This window comes from Emys orbicularis, chromosome 5, assembly GCF_028017835.1.
Source record: "Emys orbicularis isolate rEmyOrb1 chromosome 5, rEmyOrb1.hap1, whole genome shotgun sequence".
NCBI classification, from domain to species: domain Eukaryota; kingdom Metazoa; phylum Chordata; order Testudines; family Emydidae; genus Emys; species Emys orbicularis.
Genome location: NC_088687.1, coordinates 62081881 through 62104881, shown reverse-complemented (window position 1 = coordinate 62104881; position 23001 = coordinate 62081881). Strand labels below are relative to the sequence as shown.

Sequence of the window (23001 nt, the reverse complement as noted above, 5' to 3'; positions counted from 1 at the left end):
TTTTTTAGCAATGTACTATACCACAAATGCACAAAAGATTTGTGGCATTTGTACTCCACCACAGTAACATTAAAATACATTCAAATTCATGCTTATAGGACGAAGATCAGAACAAAAGTAGTTGCTGTCCTCTGATGGTGTACTGTACATTAGATACCAGGAGATAAATAGTGATATTACTGTTTTGGATATTTCACAAGACATCCAGTGCTTAAACATGTGTTCATATTCCAAATGGTCAAAAAGCCCAAACCCTTATTTCAATAATGGTTTAAATATCTTCCCTATTGTGGTCCGGTTTGCATCTTTCAATTTAAGGGACGACTTTTCCATTATACCTTGTTCCTTTGCTGTAGGTTCCACTTTAGCACTGAGAATATCACTATGGTCTGTGTTCCTTTTGACAACTCTAGCACTACTTGCTCGTTTTAGGAGGTTTCCAGTATTCTCCTTGGGGATGAGGTCATCAGAGTTTGCTGCAGGCCTCGTTCTAGGTAGCTTCTGAGACACTGATCTCGTGATGCTTGGAGTTTTCGAAGAGTTAGGTAGATCCACCTTTGCACTCCTTGAGGAAGAGGCCACTGTGTTCCTTGCAAAGTTTGGTATAGAGGACGGTGTCTTGGGAGCACTGGCTGTCGTGCTTTTGTTAGCATCTGGAGGGCCCTGGGGTTTTACAGTGGAGCGACAAATCTTACTTTCATCTGGTTTTGATTTGGGAATAGTTCGGACAGATTTAGAACCTGGCACTTTAAGAGAGCCCTTGCGCTGAACTTGGTCCCTCTCAAAATGGGCACTGCTGGAAGTTGCAGTCCCTCGCTGCAATTTTGGCTCCTCTACTGATAAGCTATGCCTGTAAGGAGTTCTTGGAAGGGTTTCTGTTGTGCCTCGGATAGAGTTGCGACGTGACAGTTGTGTTTCAGCTGTACTGGCCTCTCGAAGTGCTGGTTTGGCTTCTGGCTTTTTCAGACTGCTTGGTGCTTTGTTTGACCTGGAAATGGGCACCACTTTTCTCATACTCACATTTTCAGATGCATTCAAAGTTCTTATTGGTCTGGCAGTAGCTGTCTGGGTAGGGCGAGTGCCACTGGATTTTGAGGAGTTTAGAGATCTATCTTTTAGAGAGTTTCTCTTTGGTCCTAAGGATTCTCTACATTTTACAGGCTTTTCCTTAGGAAAGTTGTGCTTGCTGCTGGAGTCCTCTTTGTCATTTGAGGAAGTATGAAGAGAAATTTCCTTTGCAGAGGACGAATTCAGATTTGAGGGGACTGTACTACTCCCACCTCGAGCATCATTTGCACAAGAGTAAGCTCTGCCATCTTGCTCTTTCATTTCATTGCCAACTAATTTTAAATCATTTCCTTCTGAACAGTCGAAAGTCAGAGAACAATCAGTAGTATCAGATAAGTAGAATGTTGGCCCATGTTCTTTACTGCCAGAAACACTTGTATCCATAGATGTGGGGCCACTACTGGCATGCTCTGAAACTTCATTTTTGCAGCTTGCCACCTTGGCTTGACAATCATCGGCCTCTCTGGAACTTTTGTAAGAGGGCATTGGATCATCATTATCCACAGTGCTGAGGGAGTGCAAGCTCAAGTCATCTAGAGTCTCTAAGTCTGCTGCACCAACATCCTCTAAGTTTATTAAAGGCATGTCTTCCATAGGTTTTGTTCCTTGAATATCAGACTTATGTAGTCCTTTAACAACTTTACATTCCTCAACAGCAAGGGCCAAAGCATTTATATCTGTTGCTTCCACACCAGGCACACTGGACCTGTGCTGACTGTTGTCGGTATTCTTTTCTGAGTAACAGAGGTTAGTACTGGTAGAGCCGACTTCCATGTCTTGTAAGTGACTGGGCTGAGCTGAAGGCAACTGAGACAGATCTGCGCTATCAATTTTGGTTTCAGATGCTTGGTGTAAATTCAAGTTATTTAAACTGAGATCTCTAGGCTCTTTGGATTCAGTCAAGGCTATGCTGGGTCTTGCTTGTCGTGTGTTTGCACGAGGAAGGCTGTTGAATTTGTTTGGATCCTCATCCTTGGAGATTTCCAGGAAAGTCCGAAGCTCTCTATCTGTAGTAATCCCTAAGGACAGTCGGGAGCGCCTAGTGCTGGGGTTTCTATTCAAAGGACTTTGAGGTCTCTGCTGCAAGAAAGGTAGAAAATCCTCCAGTCCTTTTTTAGCCAACGTCTGAACATCATTTTCACTGCTACTTCTCCCAAAGCTCCCAAGTTCTCCAGCGGCCCAGGATCGGCGCTTTTCCTCCAGCTCCCTTAATCTCTGCAGTTGGTGAATTTCTTGACTCTCTCGTTCCCTATTTTCCTGTCAAAAAAAGGAGGAGAGTGAGGAATAAATACACATTTCAGAGTGAAGCATCCCTTATTTCAAAACAAGCTAAATGAGGCCACCTATCCCTTCATTTTTTCCTACTGTGGTCAGTTCCCCGCTCAAATCACCATGGCAACTATTGTACCATATGGAGAACAGTTTCCTGCTTAACTAATACAGCTCATTAGACCGGCCAGCATAGGAAGCACTGAAAAACACTATCAGACCCCTGCAGAGACCAAGAATATGAACTACAATATGCTAGGTTTTAAGTCCACTTTTAGTAAGTTTTAAGTCAGCAATTTTCATTGCATATGCAAACATTTAAACCAGAAACATTTTAGACAAAGAAACAATTAACTCAGCCATTAAAACCATCTAGTTTGATGCCACAAAGATCCATATGGCCCCCTGGATCCATTCCATCCTTCTGGACTTGACGTATCAGAGAGCTTATACTCAAGCACCCCAGATGCAATTGTTCCTCGACAGGTGGCATTCTATAGCCAAGAAAGGAGCACAAACACTGCCAACTTAAGTGCAAGAGTGTAATAAGAAAAGCCAAAGAGGAGTTTGAAGAACGGCTAGCCAAAAACTCCAAAGGTAATAACAAAATGTTTTTTTAAGTACATCAGAAGCAGGAAGCCTGCTAAACAACCAGTGGGGCCCCTTGACGATGAAAATACAAAAGGAGCGCTTAAAGATGATAAAGTCATTGCGGAGAAACTAAATGGATTCTTTGCTTCAGTCTTCACGGCTGAGGATGTTAGGGAGATTCCCAAACCTGAGCTGGCTTTTGTAGGTGACAAATCTGAGGAACTGTCACAGATTGAAGTATCACTAGAGGAGGTTTTGGAATTAATTGATAAACTCAACATTAACAAGTCACCGGGACCAGATGGCATTCACCCAAGAGTTCTGAAAGAACTCAAATGTGAAGTTGCGGAACTATTAACTAAGGTTTGTAACCTGTCCTTTAAATCGGCTTCGGTACCCAATGACAGGAAGTTAGCTAATGTAACGCCAATATTTAAAAAGGGCTCTAGGGGTGATCCCGGCAATTACAGACCGGTAAGTCTAACGTCGGTACCGGGCAAATTAGTTGAAACAATAGTAAAGAACAAAATTGTCAGACACATAGAAAAACATAAACTCTTGAGCAATAGTCAACATGGTTTCTGTAAAGGGAAATCATGTCTTACTAATCTATTAGAGTTCTTTGAAGGGGTCAACAAACATGTGGACAAGGGGGATCCGGTGGACATAGTGTACTTAGATTTCCAGAAAGCCATTGACAAGGTCCCTCACCAAAGGCTCTTACGTAAATTAAGCTGTCATGGGATAAAAGGGAAGGTCCTTTCATGGATTGAGAACTGGTTAAAGGACAGGGAACAAAGGGTAGGAATTAATGGTAAATTCTCAGAATGGAGAGGGGTAACTAGTGGTGTTCCCCAAGGGTCAGTCCTAGGACCTATCCTATTCAATTTATTCATAAATGATCTGGAGAAAGGGGTAAACAGTGAGGTGGCAAAGTTTGCAGATGATACTAAACTACTCAAGATAGTTAAGACCAAAGCAGATTGTGAAGAACTTCAAAAAGATCTCACAAAACTAAGTGATTGGGCAACAAAATGGCAAATGAAATTTAATGTGGATAAATGTAAAGTAATGCACATTGGAAAAAATAACCCCAACTATACATACAACATGATGGGGGCTAATTTAGCTACAACGAGTCAGGAAAAAGATCTTGGCGTCATCGTGGATAGTTCTCTAAAGATGTCCACGCAGTGTGCAGAGGCGGTCAAAAAAGCAAACAGGATGTTAGGAATCATTAAAAAGGGGATAGAGAATAAGACTGAGAATATATTATTGCCCTTATATAAATCCATGGTTCGCCCACATCTCGAATACTGTGTACAGATGTGGTCTCCTCACCTCAAAAAAGATATTCTAGCACTAGAAAAGGTTCAGAAAAGAGCAACTAAAATGATTAAGGGTTTAGAGAGGGTCCCATATGAGGAAAGATTAAAGAGGCTAGGACTCTTCAGTTTGGAAAAGAGAAGACTAAGGGGGGACATGATAGAGGTATATAAAATCATGAGTGATGTTGAGAAAGTGGATAAGGAAAAGTTATTTACTTATTCCCATAATACAAGAACTAGGGGTCACCAAATGAAATTAATAGGCAGCAGGTTTAAAACAAATAAAAGGAAGTTCTTCTTCACGCAGCGCACAGTCAACTTGTGGAACTCCTTACCTGAGGAGGTTGTGAAGGCTAGGACTATAACAATGTTTAAAAGGGGACTGGATAAATTCATGGTGGCTAAGTCCATAAATGGCTATTAGCCAGGATGGGTAAGAATGGTGTCCCTAGCCTCTGTTCGTCAGAGGATGGAGATGGATGGCAGGAGAGAGATCACTTGATCATTGCCTGTTAGGTTCACTCCCTCTGGGGCACCTGGCATTGGCCACTGTCAGTAGACAGATACTGGGCTAGATGGACCTTTGGTCTGACCCAGTACGGCCTTTCTTATGTTCTTATGTTCTTATGTTCTTAAGTTCCTATGAACGCCACAGTGGCATAGCCCCAGATTCCAGTGCAGCAGGCAGGAATTCTGTGGCAGAGACTTCAATCAATTATACATGCAAGTGATGCTCTAATCAGCACAGTTAACTTGTGTTCTTTATTTTGATAATAAATTCAGTGTTACGCTGTCCCCACACTCAAAATTGAGTATATGAATATATTGTCGATATATAAATCTGCAACTTCAGCAGCGGGTTTATGGGGGCAGGCTGAATGTTTTTCTGCTAAAATCACTGGCAGTGACATAGTTAAAGACAGCATTTAAATTGTCACCGTTAGATTTCATATTTAAACTATTAAAGCCTTATCTGCACTACATTGTTTTTTTGAAACATGTGCACCTATTCCTAATACCACTGCAACTGCACAATGGAGCAAATGCTAGTATAGACAAGGTACTGATGACAGCCATCATTTCCCACTATTTTGCTAAAACCTAATCAGAGGAGGGCTATGCAGCAACATTTAAAGACAAAAACAAACCACACACACCCAGGGCCGGCTCCAGGCACCAGGCAACCAAGCTGGTGCTTGGGGCGGCACCTGGAGGGGGGCGGCGCGGCGCTCGGGCCGCCGGGGAGAGCGGGGCCACAGCCGGGCTCGCCGCCCTCCCCCCCCGCGCCCTCCCCCCAGCTGCCGGGGGAGAGCCGAGCCCCCGCCGGGGCTCGCCGCCCTGCCCCCGCCGGGGCTTGCCGCCCTGCCCCCGGCGCTCTGGCCGCCGGGGGCGGGGGGGGGAGAGCCGAGCCCCCGCCGGGGCTCGCCGCCCTCCTCCCAGGGCTCCGGCCGCCCTCCCCCCGGCGGGAGAGCGGAGCCCCCGCCGGGGCTCGCCGCCCTCCCCTCCCCCCCCCGCCCCCGCCCTGCCCCCGGCCGCCGGGGGGAGAGCGGAGCCCCCGCCGGGGCTCGCCACCCTCGCCCCGGGGCTCCGGCCGCCCTCCCCCCGGCTCCGGGCCCCCCCCCACGGGGGGGGGGGGGCGGCCGGAGGCTTTTTTGCCTGGGGCGGCAAAAAAGCCAGAGCCGGCCCTGCACACACCAGCATTCATATGGAGGTTTGTCTACCCTAGCACGTCTTCTGTTGCTACAACAAGAGGAGCTGCACCAGTGGTAGCAGCTGCAATGGGATGAAAAATTTTCAGAAAAACAAAAAAAAATTAGTGTGGACATAGTCTTCAATGGGTGGAGTAGTCCCTACCTCTCTGAGCTATTTTTCAGGCTGCCATCAGACTCAAGAAGATCAGATATCAGATAGCCTCGGAAAGACCTACAACACTGTTTCTTCAAAATCAAACTCTCTTCTTAAAAAAAGGGAACGCTTGTATGTTGGAACAAAATTCTGGGGCAAAGGGTTTATTCCATGATAATGGAATGCACTAAATCCTGTCTGTAGATGGGTCTCATTGAAGACCGATCAACTTTAAATAACCACTTTCTAAATATGAATTGGTTAAAAAAAAAATTGCATATAATATACCTAATAGTGGAGTCATCCTTCAACGGTCTATGGTTCTACTATTTCCCTTTAAAAAAAATACACATCTTTTTAAGGAACTTTATAAATTGTTACCATACACTTTGTTGTAATGTATCATTGCATGATGTTTCTCTACATTTTTCTATTTGTTAAGGTTACACATTGAACTTTCTTACCCCAACCAGGATATATTTCTGGGGATTTTCTTATGCTATATTTACAAACATGACATACTCAGACATGTTCAAACATATTAATATTCAAAAAACTTCCAAATGCAATTCTTCTTCTGGATCCAGTGCACTCCTAGTATCAAATGAATATCTTCTGTCCTCGGTCTATTTTGCTGTGTGTCTACATGCTGCATTTCCGCCCCCCCACACACTATAACCTCTTATATTTTTTGGAACCATTCCTCTGTTTTAGGGCTGTTTCTTATTCACCGCAAGAGGCTACCATTAGTCTAGTGGCTATTAGCAAATATGAAATTAATTATTCATTTATTCTACGAGAAAGAGCCTGGAGGATCACCCGTGGATAATAAACATCAAACAATTTGTAATGTTTGGTTACGAAATGCATCCCAATACATGAATAATTGCACATGTCCTCTATATGCATAAAATCAGCTCTTTCACTAAAATTTATTCACTTATCCAACTCATGGTTTTGTATTATAGGGGCACGCATGCACACACTAACCAGGCTGGTGTAGAGTACTACAAAACAGTATTTTTAAACAAAATATTCTTTTATCATGCTACACACAGAGACTGCTGACCCTCTCTTCCAAACTGAAGAGTATTTCCCTGGTGTAATTTGTCAACCCTACTATATATGATAAAATGCCAAAAGGATTTGGATATTTTGTGAGAAGTTGTCAGCAAGTAATAAATTACTTTTTTTATTTGCTATCCATCCAGAAGTCACCACTTTTATTAAAGTTAACTTTCTATATAAAACAGCTTTCTAGAAAGTTGGAAAATAATGCTAAATTGAAGGTGCTGATACCAGAGGAGACTGCAAGTTAAAGTTGGGTTTGATTTCTTTAATTAAAAATAAAATAAAATAAAATAAAACACTAGAGAGAAATCTCTTTAGTATACAACTGGCTAGTTGTGTTTATTCTATGACTTTCCCAATCTTGAAAGCTCTCTTGTTCACAATTGGGGATAAAGTCTGGATTATTTGCAATGGATGTCAAATCTCTAGCTCTATCCCAAATGGAAAGGGTAGCTTGCCTTTGCCAAAAGGGTGGGTTCACATTTCTGGAAGGCATAATTTGTATTACATTATTAATCCATCAGAGCCTAGCAATATTCACACTACTAAAAAAATTATCTACCCTGCTGTCAACACAGAATGACAGAATATATGAGTTAGAAGAACGGGGGGGGGGGGGGGAGGGGGAAGCCAGACTCTACAAATTGCTGTCCAATGCACAAAGTAAACAAACAAAAAATTATTATCTAGCTTATTCCAATGTGATTATTTTAAGTGTACAGTTAACAGTATTCAGAACTTTTTTTTTGTTTTTTTGTTGTTGTTGTTGTCAGAAATGCAATTCAGGTTGATGGTATTGCTTTAATATTGAAGTACCCTGTACAGGCTAAACAGAATTAGGATTGGTCTGAGATATTATACATTTTGAATTAGTTTTGTTCAATATAATCCCAATTCAGACTACTTAAACAGGTGTGTAGTCACACTGAAGGCAATGGGACTACTCCAGATGCTTAAATTATTTGTTATGAACCTGGGTATTGTATATCTGTTTTATTTATGTGTATTTATAAGCCGGGAGTATTGTTCAGATCTTCATGTCCCATCCAACAGTACTTTCTAGTGTATTTTTAATATGCCAATATCAAACGGTTACTTAATTGGAAGTTGCCTGTTTATACCATTATACAGCACTGTAGGGGAAAACAGGTATGACGCATTGGATTAAATGAGACAAAGAACATATTTATGTACACAAAGCTGTCCCTGGAAAAAAGCAAAGCTGCCAATGACAAAAGTAGAGCAAAGGCTACGGAGGCTGCTTTCACACCATAGCTGCCATGACCACACTGGCAGGACTGGAGGTCACCTATAATACATGTCTTGAAATAGATAAAATCTGTTAGTCTGCCTTCCCATATCACCCCCCAAAAGGCCACAAAGAGTCTTCATGGGACCCAAAACACCACTTAATGCCTTCCTCTGGAGGGAGAAAGAATGCAAGTCAGAGACAGGGAATTTTTACAGACTTGTAAGGAGGGTGAGGGAGGAAGCTATTTTATAATGACACTTAGATGACTGGCCTGACGTCCTCTAAATAATCTAATTGGCTAGTAACAAAATATTTGGGGCAGCAAAACGTTTGACTTGATTATTGGATTGGCTACAAGGCTGGGAGAGGTAGCTATTTTCCAGTTTGCTTAGAGCAACAAAAGCCCTGGAAATGGGCAATTTGCCACATTATATTAATTCAAACAAATATGTCAAATATTATAGGGATGTTAGGTCCCTGAAGCAGTCTTAGGGCTTGTCTATACTTACCACGCTGGTTCGGTGGCAGGCAATTGCACTTCTGGGTTCGATTTATCGCGTCTTGTCTGGATGCGATAAATCGAACCCAGAAGTGCTCGCCGTCGACTCTGGTAATCCTGCTCGGCGCGAGGAGTACGCGGAGTTGACGGGGGAGCCTGCCTGCCGCGTCTGGACCGCGGTAAGTTCGAACTAAGGTACGTCGACTTCAGCTACGTTATTCACGTAGCTGAAGTTGCGTACCTTAGTTCGAATTGGGGGGTTAGTGTAGACCAGGCCTTAGATCACATAAGAATAAAGAGATTTATTTTAAGTGAAAGAAAATGTGTTTTCATTCTCCTTACCTTAACAGCCTTGTTGAACTTTATGCAGAAGTCCCTGAATATCTGGAAGCACTCATCCAGTTTCATAGTTTCTTTGTCTTCACAGAAAAAGTCAATAAGTGTATTTCCTCCCTCCTGTAATTCTTGTTTCCAGTATTCTAGTTCTTTTAGTTCTTTTACAGCAAACTGCAGTAAAACACATACATTGTAAGCCAGACATATTAAGAACTTATACATCTGATAGATATAGTAGGTGCTGATGAAATCCATGTTCCCATCTACCAGCTATCACAGAGTCCAATAAATCAGGACTTTGAGAGTAACATCCTACAATGTAAAAGCAGACATGTTGCCATTTCAGTGAATTGAGGAAGAAAGAAAGAAAAAAGATAAATCAAAACAGTAATTCCAATGAGCAAGATGTGTCACTAGATGAAGGATTAAAAGCAAAACAACATGTTTCAAACTTTAACTGTCAGAACAATACAGTCAGGTTGGAGTTGCCTCTTATCAAGCTGCACTAAGAATATGATGAGCTTTCTTGTCTACAGCTGCTGATCCTTCCCAAAATGACTTCGCCTTTCCTGCTGGCAGCTCCCTTCTTTCCCCTAGAATTTACCCTTGCTACACTAACTTCCCATCCTTTCCCTCTGGACTAGACCCATGACTAATCCCATTACTAGTTCCATCCCATTCTTGTTCATATTACTGGATTCCGAACCCACGCACATCCCAGAAGCCCTCCTGTATACCCCACACATACAACTCATTCACAGCACCCCAATTATTTAGTTTCCAGGAGCTTGTCTTCATTACAATATTTTATTGTGTTTGAACATGGTTTTGAACAATGGAGCTAAGTAACATGACAGTGATGAGTTAGTGTAGACCAGGACAATTTTTGGTCAATGCCACGTCATTGCCCACATTTATGTGCCATGTCTGATTGCTCACAACTGTATTTAGAAGTGGCTGAAAGATTTCCTTCAAAAAGGGATTTGATAGAAGATTGGGCTTTCAGCTAATGAATAGATTAAAAAAAGATGTCTGCTCTCCATGAGTAGTTTCTAATTTTCCATCCCAAACCTGAAATATTTTGATTATGAAATGCTGCTGTGGTGCTTTATGGGAGTTGTAGTTTCAATGCCTCATGCTCCTATTCTCTTCTATAGGGCAGGCTCCCCAGTTGGACTACATCGCCTATGATGCATGACGGTCCCCCCTCTTGGAAAGTGGAGGTGGTTCATCATGTGAGAAAAAGTCCATCTGGGGATCCAGGCTCATGGAAAACCAAAAATGGAGCCCTAAATATTTAGACTAAAAGATCTTAATTTTCCAAGGAAGATCCAGACAAATTTCCTCCCCCCATTTTCATGGAATAATACCCCCCCCCCAAATTTCTGACTAGATCTGGTTGTATTTAAACAGTATAGCATTTTGAAATATACACAAGGTCTGAGGGTCTTCCATGAGGAAGTTGCTCAGATACTACAGTGATGGGCATCAGTGTAAGAACCTAAATAAGAATCTATATAATGTTTTATACAAACGTTTAAGGAAAAGCAGGAATGGACTTAGACATTTTAAATCCAAGCCTTTTTTTCCAAGGAATTGATAAAATAAAAGTTAAGTCTAACAACCACTAAAGACAAACTAGTGTTTGAACAAGCTTAGGATATCGCAATATTGCTCTAAAAAATATTGACTGGATTATTTTATCCTCCCTCTTTTCTCTTAAATGTATATACATAAATAGACACAAATAATGCCATCAGCTCTTTTATTAGTTTAATTTAGACAATGAAAGAACAACAGTCTTAAAAGTATAACAAAAAGATGAAAAAAGTGCCAGAAATATTAAAAACAACCTAGTAAACAAAATTGCTGTATAAAGTAGCAGTTTGTATCAGGAGCCTAAGGCTTTATATAGAGGGTGGGGGGATTTTTTTTGGGGGGGGGGGGAAATTACTGTAGGAATAAATCTTTGCTTGTCAGTCTTCAGACACGCAAACACACACACCAAAACAAACAAAAGCTGGATTGAAGATAAACAGGACAATTGACATGCATGGATAATTAGTTCTACCACATAATTAATATTAGTAGCTTATTCACAGGGATGACATAATGTAAGCTGACTTATCAGTGTAGTTATTGCCCATAATTTCAAAATCGGAAGCATTATATAAAAGTATATATTTGTAAAGTGAAAAATGGTTCCAAGATTCCACTTGGAATTTGTCCTAAACAAGGTTTTAATGGTACGTAAAGCTAGCTATTAAAATAAAAAACATGTTAAAACACAACATTAAGGAGTCTTAATGCAGTGGATAATAATGCAGTGGATAATAGTGCAAGTTAATAATTCAGAGTGATGGCAACTACTCCATTCTTAACCCACCCTTTTTCTCCATCAACTTCACAGCTCCTGACAAAGTGCAATAGCTAATCCATTAACAGCTTCTATAAATTTAAGTCACACCTGCCTTAACAAGTTTCTTGGTAAATACTGTATTCTTATTTGCAGTATTTATACAAAAATATATATAAAAGACACAGATCCACTATTACACTTCATTGAAACCCAAGTATAGATTCTTCTACTCATCACTACCTGCTAAAAGGTGTTACACTACATGTGTCAAGATTGTTTCAAAAGTTAAGTACTCCGTTTATTTACATACCAAAAAAAAAAAAAAAAAAGGACTGGAAAATCAAATAAAACCACCACCCAAGAACAATCATGGGGCTCACACTAAAGTATATGTTAAGGGTTAATCCACAGCAAATCCACACCAACAGCATGATTTTAATTGCCGTCACTGCTCTTTTACAGGTATGTGAACTGCAGTCCCCATGACATGCGTCCCAGAGTACACAGGGCTGTATTGAAATGCTCAGTATAATGTCAACTAAAACTGGCATGCTCCAGCATAACAACAAGTTGGTAAGAATCTAGTTTCTGCGTATTAAATACAAAGCAGTAGAACCATGCAAATAATCTGATATTCTAACCACTGATCTCCATCAGCCATTTCACAATAGTTAAACATGCTTGCCTGATCAGCCCTCAAGGCAACATACATCCAATATTTTTTCCTCTAAATAGTGTAGTCCTTTATAAACTCATATTTGACAAACACAGTAGTGCAGCGTGAGCAGCTCTGAATGGATGATTTTTGATGAGGAAGACATATTAAAGTGAATCTACTGCCTGTTAACATATCCATGCAAATTATGTTAGGCTGGGAAACACAGCTGTATTGAAGTGACAGTAACACATTAGCAAGGATATTCTACAAACCTGGATAAAACCTTCCATCTGGTGAAAGAGTCCTGGGTCCTGTCGAATATGGTCTTTAAGAGATCTTGTCTTGGCAGACAGAGAATGAAGTTCTGCTTCTATATTATCAATGGATAATCTAAAAAATAGCATATACAGAGAGCACTTATTGAGAGAAAGGAGTTGCCCATTGTTAGGTGTTGCATGCTTCATAAATCTGTCACAATGCACCACCTGTACATCAAACAAGACCTGCCTGCTTGGTAAACCTTCCCAGAGCAGAAGGTAAGAGTTAGCAGACAAATCTGCTTATTTTTCCTTATTTGCAATGTTGAAAGGTTCCCTAAGCTTTCTTAGAGGATATTCCTTCATGAAGTCACAGCAATGCAGGCAGCTCAAAGAGCCACAAGTTCCCTTTGGCCCAGCAGCCATGATGTTTCATCCTTCTACCATATTACCTGCATAGTTGCAACAAACCCCTCCACATCACTTATGTGATGTGGCTGCTAAACAGACACGCTCCTGACCACTACACAGCCTAGTCTCCGAAGAACTGCTGGTTCTCCCTGAAAACAGCAGTGCAAGTTACAGAAGAATCTCCCCCTCTGCAGGTTTCATGCACTGTTCCTGGGGCATTATTGCTCACTAGGCAGGGCAGTGCAACAGGCCTAAGACTCACAGAAATAGCCCAGTTCTTAGAGAACCTGAGTCTCTTTGTGTTTGAAGGCCCAGCTCCTACAGTTTTTACAGCCCCACTTGCAAATTAGTAGCAAATGACTGAGTCTCTCAACCACCTCAGCAATGGATCTTTCAGGGTTACTCCCCACAGGGAGATGGTATTACCCTAACACAGTGAGTTCAACACCACCCCAGAATTTTAGCCTCACTTAGGAACTGAAGCATTAGTAATTTCTCCCAGATGGCCCAACATTACTGACTGCATACACTTATTCTGGTTAGAGGGCATTTCACCAACAGCATGATTTTAATTGCCGTCACTGCTCTTTTACAGGTATGTGAACTGCAGTCCCCATGACATGCTTCCCAGAGTACACAGGGCTGGTGATGATGGCAGCAGCACCTATAATTATCAGCACTAGAGCAGGCAGTGCACATATCTATGGGTATGAGGTAAGCTATTTTTCCTCAGCATCCTTCATCTCTACTGATGCACTCCCTGCTTCAGTGAAGATCACAGATGCTTCAGAGATCTGCATCCCAGTGCATTGCAGAACCTTTAGCAGACCAAAAAGTCTGTAGATGACATGGGTTGCATTTGGCAGGCCTATGAAAGAGAGCAGTAAGAAAATGCAAGAGAACTAAGTTAACAGAGGGCACAACAACAAATGTGTGATTTTTAAGGTTTTTGGGGTTTATCAGCAGCTTGTACTAGCGAGTTTTCGATCTTGTTCATGTCCAATGGTATAATATGTTTTGGTTTGTTTCATTTTTGTCTCACCATTGGTTTTAGTCAGATTAAATGACAAATTGTATGTTGTAAATTGGATCTGGGCAGAAAACAGTCTTTTCCCTCCCATGAAAAATTTTGAATTGGGGAGGGGGGAGGGAACTTTCACCCAAATGGGATAAGGAGGTCAAAAATTCTAAATATTTCACAGGAGGGAAAAGACAGGAAAAAAATTCTATTTTGGGAGAAGTTGTCCGTTGTCAAAATGGAAGTTGTCCGCTTACTCCCTGAGAAGCCTGGGCTCCTCAGCAGTCTGCCAGGCGGGTTGCTGAGGCGTCAAGGGCAAGACAGCAGGAAGCCAGGCAGGTTTCCATCAGAAATTTCCAGTCAAGTCTATTGCCAACAGATTCGCAGCACCTTCCCTCAGGGGAATCTCGAAGTAATTTACAGACATTAAATTAGGACTCAGTATATCCATGAGATATGAAGTATCTCCATTTTACAGATGTGGAAAGAAGTTAAGCCCAAAGCTGAAGACAGAGATGATGGCCAAGATTAGAACTCAGGGGTTCCTAACTTCCAGTTCTATGCTTGAAATCATACACTGCCTCATAAAAGTACATATATAGTTTAGCCAGGTATGAATTAATGTTTGCTGTAGAATTATACAATTCAAGGCCTCAGGTTGAAAACTGTACTCAGCCCCAGATATTACAGGTTTTCTTCTATACACAGAATGAATACAACATGTTCATTCACAAGCATAATCTTCCTTCCCTCTACCACCTAAGAGACGTGGGGACTCAAGTTTGTAAAGTTAGTTCATATTTTACAAGAATGGGGTGGTCCGGTATTTTGAATGTCCCATAGTACAGTGTGTATTATGGAGGGAGGCCCTCAAGGATAGAAAGGGAGGGGATATTGCGAAAATGGGAAAATGTAGTCTGTAGAGGAAGTGAGAGCCACTAGTAATCTTTATGAGTGTACGTGGTACCAGATCTGGAAAGAAAGGTACTATACCAACCCAACAAATAGCTGGAAGTTATTCTATAGAGCACCAGTAACAGTAACATGACACTATTTTAAAAACATGCCCTGTAGGTTGATCTCTTAAAAGTAATATATATGCATTTACCTAGTTGAACGTGTTGACAAAGGCAAAAACCCCTATAAAAATCAATTAATAAAAACCTCTAAACCTGAAGGCACATTGCAGGCAAGCTTCTGTTTGCAAATGAAAATGAAGCCCTAAAAGCTATGGTACACACTTGTAAAGATCTCAGTTTTAATGCCAAAGCTCTGTGAATGTGCTTCACAAAAAGAAGTCTCATGTCTCTTTCTAACAATAAGTTCTCAGTTTTCTTTGCTTACCTGGCTGCATCATGAACATGCTGTAATTTTTCTGAAAAGGTTAGAAGAACCACATCTTTCTTTTGTGCTTCCTAAAATTAAAGAAAAAACAAGCAATGTCCCTTTGACATTCCATTACCCTGCTAAAATCTAAGTAAAGACTGTTTCTAAAGCTTTGGGAAAGGCACTTAGTTTCTGTATTACACTGCTGCTAGGTTCTATTTTTCTTTCAGTTCAACTGAGTGAATTATTGGAAAAAAGCCTCACTTAAAGGTGGACAAGGATCAGACCTAGAGAGAGTTTAAACAATTTCCATTTCACAGAGCACAGATAATAGTACCTTCTTCCACTGAAAACAATCCATGTGCATTAAGAGAGAATCTTAGGTAAGGGCAATTGACTAATGCCAATTGTTTGGGCTAATGCAATATTTCCTGCCTAAACATCACCTAATACTTATGTCGTTAGCTGAAGGTGTCTTGCTGATGTAAAAGCTGTTAAACCAGTTTGCACACAGACAGTGAAAAAAATCACAAGTGGAGGTATTTCAATCTTTTCCCTTCCATGGAGGGAAGAAAAATTTGGTCAAGACAGTGACCCTAGGTGTCTTTCAAAGTCATTCCAATTGGAAAAGGAAAAAAGGCAAAAAACCCTGAAGGAGCTGCAACAGATTTGATAGCTTTAAAAACTATCTAATGAGTCAAGCAGTGCAATGAAATAGGTCATTTCTCCTCAGACGTTTTAACAGAAAGAAGTTTTTATTAAAATTGACAGCTCCTTTAACAAAGTATCCCAGGATTCGAATAGTCAGGGGGATGTTACACTTGAAGAGCTAGATAGGAGAATTATTTTTATACAGTACCAGAAAGTTTCTGCTGAAGATTTAACTAGTCTTTATATTTGTTCAGTTTTCTGTGGATGGGATCACCGTACACAGGTAGGCTAGTGAATGTGTGGAGGCAGAGAGGGAAGGGTTAAGGACCGGAGCCTTAAGGTTTACCCTCTTATTGTATGCCACATAGTTTTATTTTAGTTAAGTGGAAGAAGTATCAGTCATCCGTGCCTCCCCTAATTAGATTATAACATTTATTCTCAAAGATGGTAGTTTTTACATACCAAAGCAACAAAATGCAGCAGATTCATCCCAGGTTTGTTTGCTTTTGTGTCTGCCAGCTTGAGCAGTGACGAGAGTTTAAAGCCAACTGCATTGCCAGCATAACCCCCCTAAAGAGGAAAGAGACAGAGAAGGCATGTGACATCAGTGGACTGCAATAGTCAATCAGGCCTCTTCATTTTGATGCACACTTACTGCATTCATAATATTCCCAGCCTGAAGGACCAAGTGTAATATGGAATGTAGTTCTTCACATGACATTAACTCTGCAGAGAAACAAACAGAAAATTGCTGTCTGGGGGCTGTTTAGAAATATATACAGTGTGTATATTATACATAGATTGTCAGTTACCAAAATCCATTTCATCCTCAAGCTCATAAAGGTGTGAATTTTTTTATTTTTATTTTATTTTATTTTATTTTTTTTTACAGGAAACTACAATTAACTGAAAGGTCATGGGAGAAAATGGCATTATATAATCCAAAGTCACAGGCACAGTTGGCAAACCACAAGTATATGTTCAGACCTTAGCTCAGCTAGTATAATGTTCCCAAGGCAACCACCAGTAGCTCATGAAACATTTGGGGTCTAATCCTGCTCAGCGCTGAGTGTTTCATAAGAACTGCCAACCACCCTCACCTCCCACTAACTTCAGAATGCAGCAAATGTGCATAGCACCTTGCAGGAACTGTTCAATGTCTGACAGGATTGGGACCGTGATTACTAAAAGTTTGTATATAAAAATAATTGGTTGGGTCTGAAAAGGTGTAAGGAAAGTACAACTTTCCTTACTTACCCCTCCTCCCCCCACCCTGCAGACTTTCTGCATAATCAAAAGACACTGAGTTACAATAAAGACAGCTCTGAGACACCAAAGATAGAATATAAGGCTACATTAAAACATCATACAGACAGTAATATGAAATAAAACTTCTTTATAAAACTCTCATAACAAAGGCTTATTTCCTACATATTCTACTTTTGCAAAACACAACAGTACTTTAGATGAAAGTATATATGGACATTTTCAACAAGATTTAACTTAACATACATGTATGTACTTAGAAACTATCATGATAAGTACCTTAGAAATAAGAGAAACAGAGCTATGGAGCTGTGAAGAGTTAATAAAATTAGTATTCTACAAATGCTGTAGAGTAAAAAAATCTTTGCAAATTTGCAAGGTATTCACAGCATGGGAATAACACTATAGAGAATTTTATTTTATAAGGTTGATAAATATCTAGCCACCATTCATACTAAAATATGGAACCCTTAAATTGTAGAAGGCTTAAAATAAACACACTTGCAATCACTGCACTGTGAAAAAAATATTTTTTTTAAAAGACAAGACATTATATTGCTCCAAAATTAGCATTATTTAAATTATCCTGTTTTTAACTGTTTAATCCAACATGCTAATCTGTCATTATGGAAGCAGTCAGTAGTGGTACCTCTCAAACCACTTTGTTCAGTGTTAGCAGCCTGCCAAAACACAAGGTAATTAAAACTGTTTTGATATAAAAAGCTTTATACAAGGAAGCATGAAGCATTTGATAGCAAGAGGCAGAAAAGAATGTGCAAGTGGATACAGAGGTCTATAAACTAAGAAGAGAAAGCCTACAGGACGAGCCCGTCTGTACTACAATTGCTACCCTGTCAAGTGACAGTTACAACATAGTTCCATTTTGCAGTGTATATGGACCTTTATTAATTGACTTGCTTGTAAGTCCCCAGTTAAACCCTCAGCATTAGCAAGATATAATAGGCTTTTTTGCCAAAAATTTACAGCCATTACTACCACCAATTCAGCTCTACTAGTGGAAGCATTAGTGTAGACAAGGCTCCTGCAGCTGGACACTTTGACTACTGTGTTGTCTAACACTGCTTGGGGCAGGTGTGAGCAATGCTTCTGTGGCTTTCAATGTGTTTACCAGTATTCCCACACTAAAGATCAGAGTAAATGGGCAACATAAGGATTAGGTGAAGGTCAGAATCATAGGAAGGAGCAAAACCAGAAAATTAAGAAGTTAATTATTTTGCATTAGCTTAAGAGAGAGCTAGGAAGACAGGAAAACAGCAGAAGGCAGGACTTAATTAGGGTTTGGGTTCCTGGACCAAAGGAGCAACATATCACCAGCGCTTTGGTGTCTGTAAAGTTTAGAAAATAGAGAGTTCAGAAGAGCAAAAGGAAATGAATCTATAAGAGATTATATGAGAATCCATTATGATAATGATTTCAGTCAACCAATATTGCCATCTTACAGACAGCTTTACCAGGCATAGAGGAATGTGAAAGAGATGCAGTAACTTCAGGATCTTTGGCCCTGGGAGCAGAGTAAAGATTCAACAGACACACCCTTATGGAATGTGTCATAGTTAGTTAGCGTCCTTTAAATAGCTACTAGGTACCTGAAATTCAAGATCTAGTCTCCATAATGCAGATTGATGAATCCTCTTGCAAAAACAAGAATGTAATGCATGACACAGCATGTTTAATTACCTTTCGTAGCTGTTCTTATAATTGCCATGTCTTTCTTCAGAGAAGTACAAGAAGGTGTGAATTCTCTCTTTAGCACCATAGCTTCAATCCGAAGAGAATAGCTGGAACATAAACAAATTAAGCTTTAAAACTGAGAGCCAAAAAAAGAGAGTTTGCCATGAATAGAATAAACCTAGTACCTCCTTACTTTGGCACCTGGATTAGTAAATACATAAAGTAATCAGCTTGACACAGTTTTGCTACATCTCCATCAAAGGCTTGTAATTTCTTTACCTAGAAAAGAAAGAGAAACAATAATAAACAACTTAATCTCTAAGGTCAAGATTAAAAATGAAAGTAAAAGGATACACCTTTACTGAAGTGAGGCAAATTTAACTTAAAGAATTACAGTCAGTTCAGTGACTTGCTTTAGGGGAGTCTTGAAATCAGAGTTCCCTTTCAGAAAACTGAAAACCAATTGCACTTCCTTCAATCCCAACATGTTAGCAGGGAAGCAGAGGGGGAAACTTGCAAGTCATTATTATATGCCTCTCATACCTCCACAACTAGTCCTGTGTGCCATCTTGCAGGAGCACACAAAAAGACAAAGACAAGGTCATGATGTTTGGGAGAACAGTGCCCCAGTTTCCACAAGAATTAGGTTCTTTCATTTTTGAATGCTCCATTTGTGATTCTCCATTTTAAGCAGGTGAATTTCCTGTCTGACAGGTGCCAGCTATTCAGGTGATCACAAGTCTGTCATACTGGATGTATGCTTGAAAGTTAACAGTATTCAGTGCTTATAGAAATAAGATGATCTAGCAATATATTTCAATTGTAATAAAAGTGTGTAGTTAAGTTGCAACATGTTTTCATCGCAGACATGCTTTCACTCACTGCTTTCTCTACAATTCTCTTTTGGGGTGAGACTGCACATTCTTGGTCTCAATCTAAATGTGAATTTGTGGGAGGTTTTATCTTATTTTGTAATATTGAAGCCAAATCCAGGGAGTCATTTTAAAGTATTTGGGTGTGGCTGGAAAGATACTTTAAATGTAAAGGAAACAATTTTTTTTAAAAGCTCAACTTTAGAACCTCACATGAGGCTAGCCCTCCATGAGGATTGGTCACCTATACAGGTTTGGGAAGGGGGAAAAAAAATAAAGATACAGTGTAACAACCAGAGTTCCTTAACATGGTTATATTTGATGCACAACAGGGCCTTAAAAATATACTGCTGTCTAGTTTATGTGCCAGAGACTCATGGCACTGTGCATACATTACAAAAATATCCAGAACCATCCTGATCTCAAATACAGACATTATGAGTAAATGCAGCAGATACCACCCCCACCCCCAATACACATTTGTCTGTCATCTGTATTCTCCTCTTTCATCATGGCTGCATCAATATCCATACACATTTTGGAAGCCATAGATACAGTCTGTTTGTACACAAGCACCCACAGATAGAGTGAAGAAGTACACACACCCTTGTTGAAGCACAACTGCAATTTTGTCCAGATAAGTTATAAGAATGTTTCACAATATGTAGAAGTCATGCATAAAATCATGCCCACATCCAGACATCCTCCTCTATCTTCCCCCACACAAACTTCGTATCTAGTCTCTCCCTCACATTTCTCTCACACCCCACATACATACATGCATACAAACAACTCCATCCTCTGTATTATAAAGATCGTAAGGCTTCTGTCATTGTGCTCTTTTATGACATTAAGACAAAGGATCCTACCTCTCCACACAAAAAAAGGGGGTGGGCAGAAGGGGTTATTCTGCTTGTTTCAAGATTTGTTTGTCGTGGAAGTCACTAGAGCTTTAACTAAGTTATGGACTTTTTTTTGTAAAAGATCCCCTACAAGTGACAGACAAGGCTCTGCAGCTGGACCCTTTCTCACCACTGTGTGTTAAGCCTGCTGAAGAGCTGGGTAAACTTAACTTAATGGTAAAGAGACTGGAAACTGCTGGTGCTTTGTCGACACTAGAGTTTGCAGTATACACTTAAGGATTCGTCCTCCCCCCCCCACAGCAGTACAGTTCCCTTGTGAAGACAGCCATACATGACAGGAGAACTAATTAAGTTATGACAACACAGGAATCAAGAGAATGAAAGCAGAGTAAAATGAGAGATGAAAAGATATTTAGTCAGACTGTTTATTTTTGTGAACTCCCAGTGCCTAATGAACATTCTAAAGAAAGGATTGCTTTCAAAAGAGCTTTGTTGAAGATTTAACCCTTGCCTCTTCACTTAAGATAAAAGAGCCACCAATAAACCAATTCCAGACCCCCCAACAAAGCCACAAAAGACCAAACTTGATGATACTTTTTTTTTTAATAGTGTAGAAATACAGCAAAGTATAAAGAGCTGAAAAATTAGAGGAAGCATAATTTTAAACATCAGAAATGCAGGCTCTACCTAACATGAAGGTAGATCTGATAAAAGATATTTTGCACAAAAAAAATTAATCAGAAACTGCAATTATCAGCATTTTCTGCAGATCAATGTTGCTTTCAACATTTTTTGAATTTTAAAACAAAAATGTGTTTGTTTCCAGCCTACATTTCAAAATGAATTCTTTCCTTTAACATACCATTTTGATTTTTGGAAAATGAAAGTTTTCTCTCTCTTCTCCACCCACCACCACCACCATTTTTACGCTGGAAGAAGAAATAGGAGTGGAGATGGCAAGTTAAAAAAAAAAAAGAGAGAGAGAGAGAGAGAGAGAGAGAGAGGGAGAGAAAGGAATCAAAAATCAAAAGACCAAAACTTTTCAGTTTCCAAAAACCAAAATGACATTTCACATTGAAACAAAATGAAAAAAAAAACAAAAAAAACCTGTTGATTCAAAATGAAAATGCCTATGAAAACCCCAAATTTTGTCAAAAAGCGATAAAGCTTCTATTTTTCCAGTTACAACAAAGATATACCAAGAAAGAGAATCCTGGTTAGAGAGGAATTGAGCTGCATACACACTAGTTACATTCAACTTGTGTAGTCTTTGCAGGTATCCTGACCTAATGGTATGCCTGCACAGCAAAGAAAACCTCGCGGCTGGCCTGTGCCAGCCAATTCGGGCTCATGGGGCTTGGGCTGTAGGGATGAAACTGGACGTCTACACAGCAATGAAACATCCCCACAGCCAGAGCCCGAGTCAGCTGGCATGGGTTTTTCTTTACTGTGTAGATATACCCTAAGCGTGCAGGCAGTTTCCCCTCTTCAAAAAAAAGACAGGACATTACATGTAGAAGACTATAAATGCAACTTTAAAATTTAAATGCACAAAAGCCAGGAAGCAAGATAGCAGACATCAGCTATGGCAGCGGGTGAACGCACCGTTGGGGGAGGCTAGCCACCGCCCCTCCCCCTCTGCCTGAGGCCCCTCCCCTCCCCTCCCTCCCTCCCTCACCAGAGCCCACACACACACCCGTGGCTGCCAGCCCCCCAATGTGCCCCTAGCCCCAGCACACCCAGCGGGCGGCGTGGCCAGAGTGCCCCCAACCCCAGAGTGCCAGGTGGGCGGTGCAGCCGAAGCACCTCCAGCCCCAGCGCTGGGCAGGCGGCAATGCAGCCAGAAGATATTAGTAACCCATTTTACAAACGTGAGGACAAAAGCACAGAGAAGCTAAAAGATCCTTTCTGCACTTTATAATCTAGTGTGTTATAACTAGGTCCCCACATTACATATAAGTTTTGCAAGTTTATTAACTAGGTCATAAAGTTATAACAATCTGGAGGAAATCTAAGGCAATATCTTAGACAAAATTTTATCCTATACACACATTTCTTTGCTATAGCTATTACATATTTTCCAATGTAAAAAGTTTCAGTCACCCAATAATGTAACAGAAAAAAATGCCACAGGCACCATGATTTCAAGCTTCTCTCTGCAATCACAAGAGCTAGAAAAGTTGTTCACATGAAAGTCAAAATGCTCCCATAGTCACATGACTCCAGGAGATGCAGCTCTCATTAACACCCCAAATATTATAACAGCCATGATGAAATCATGAACTTTGGCAACACCGCACACTATTTGTCATATACTTAACAGACACACCAATGGACTTTGGATAGGTTTACGAATGATTTGAGAACAC

The 23001-nt window shown here is 40.4% G+C and overlaps 1 protein-coding gene across 1 annotated transcript in view; it reads right to left on the bottom strand.

The window, feature by feature from the left end:
* Positions 1-255: 255 nt before the first annotated feature.
* FHDC1 (FH2 domain containing 1) overlaps positions 256-23001 on the bottom strand; it is a 44182-nt gene continuing 21436 nt past the window's right edge. The window contains exons 4-11 of the mRNA XM_065405577.1: positions 19091-19176; positions 18904-19004; positions 16595-16665; positions 16402-16509; positions 15307-15377; positions 12549-12666; positions 9266-9430; positions 256-2325 (exon numbers count right to left, since the gene is read on the bottom strand). Of these exons, the coding sequence (XP_065261649.1) occupies positions 256-2325; positions 9266-9430; positions 12549-12666; positions 15307-15377; positions 16402-16509; positions 16595-16665; positions 18904-19004; positions 19091-19176 (2790 nt within the window). The remainder of the gene's footprint in view (positions 2326-9265; positions 9431-12548; positions 12667-15306; positions 15378-16401; positions 16510-16594; positions 16666-18903; positions 19005-19090; positions 19177-23001) is intronic.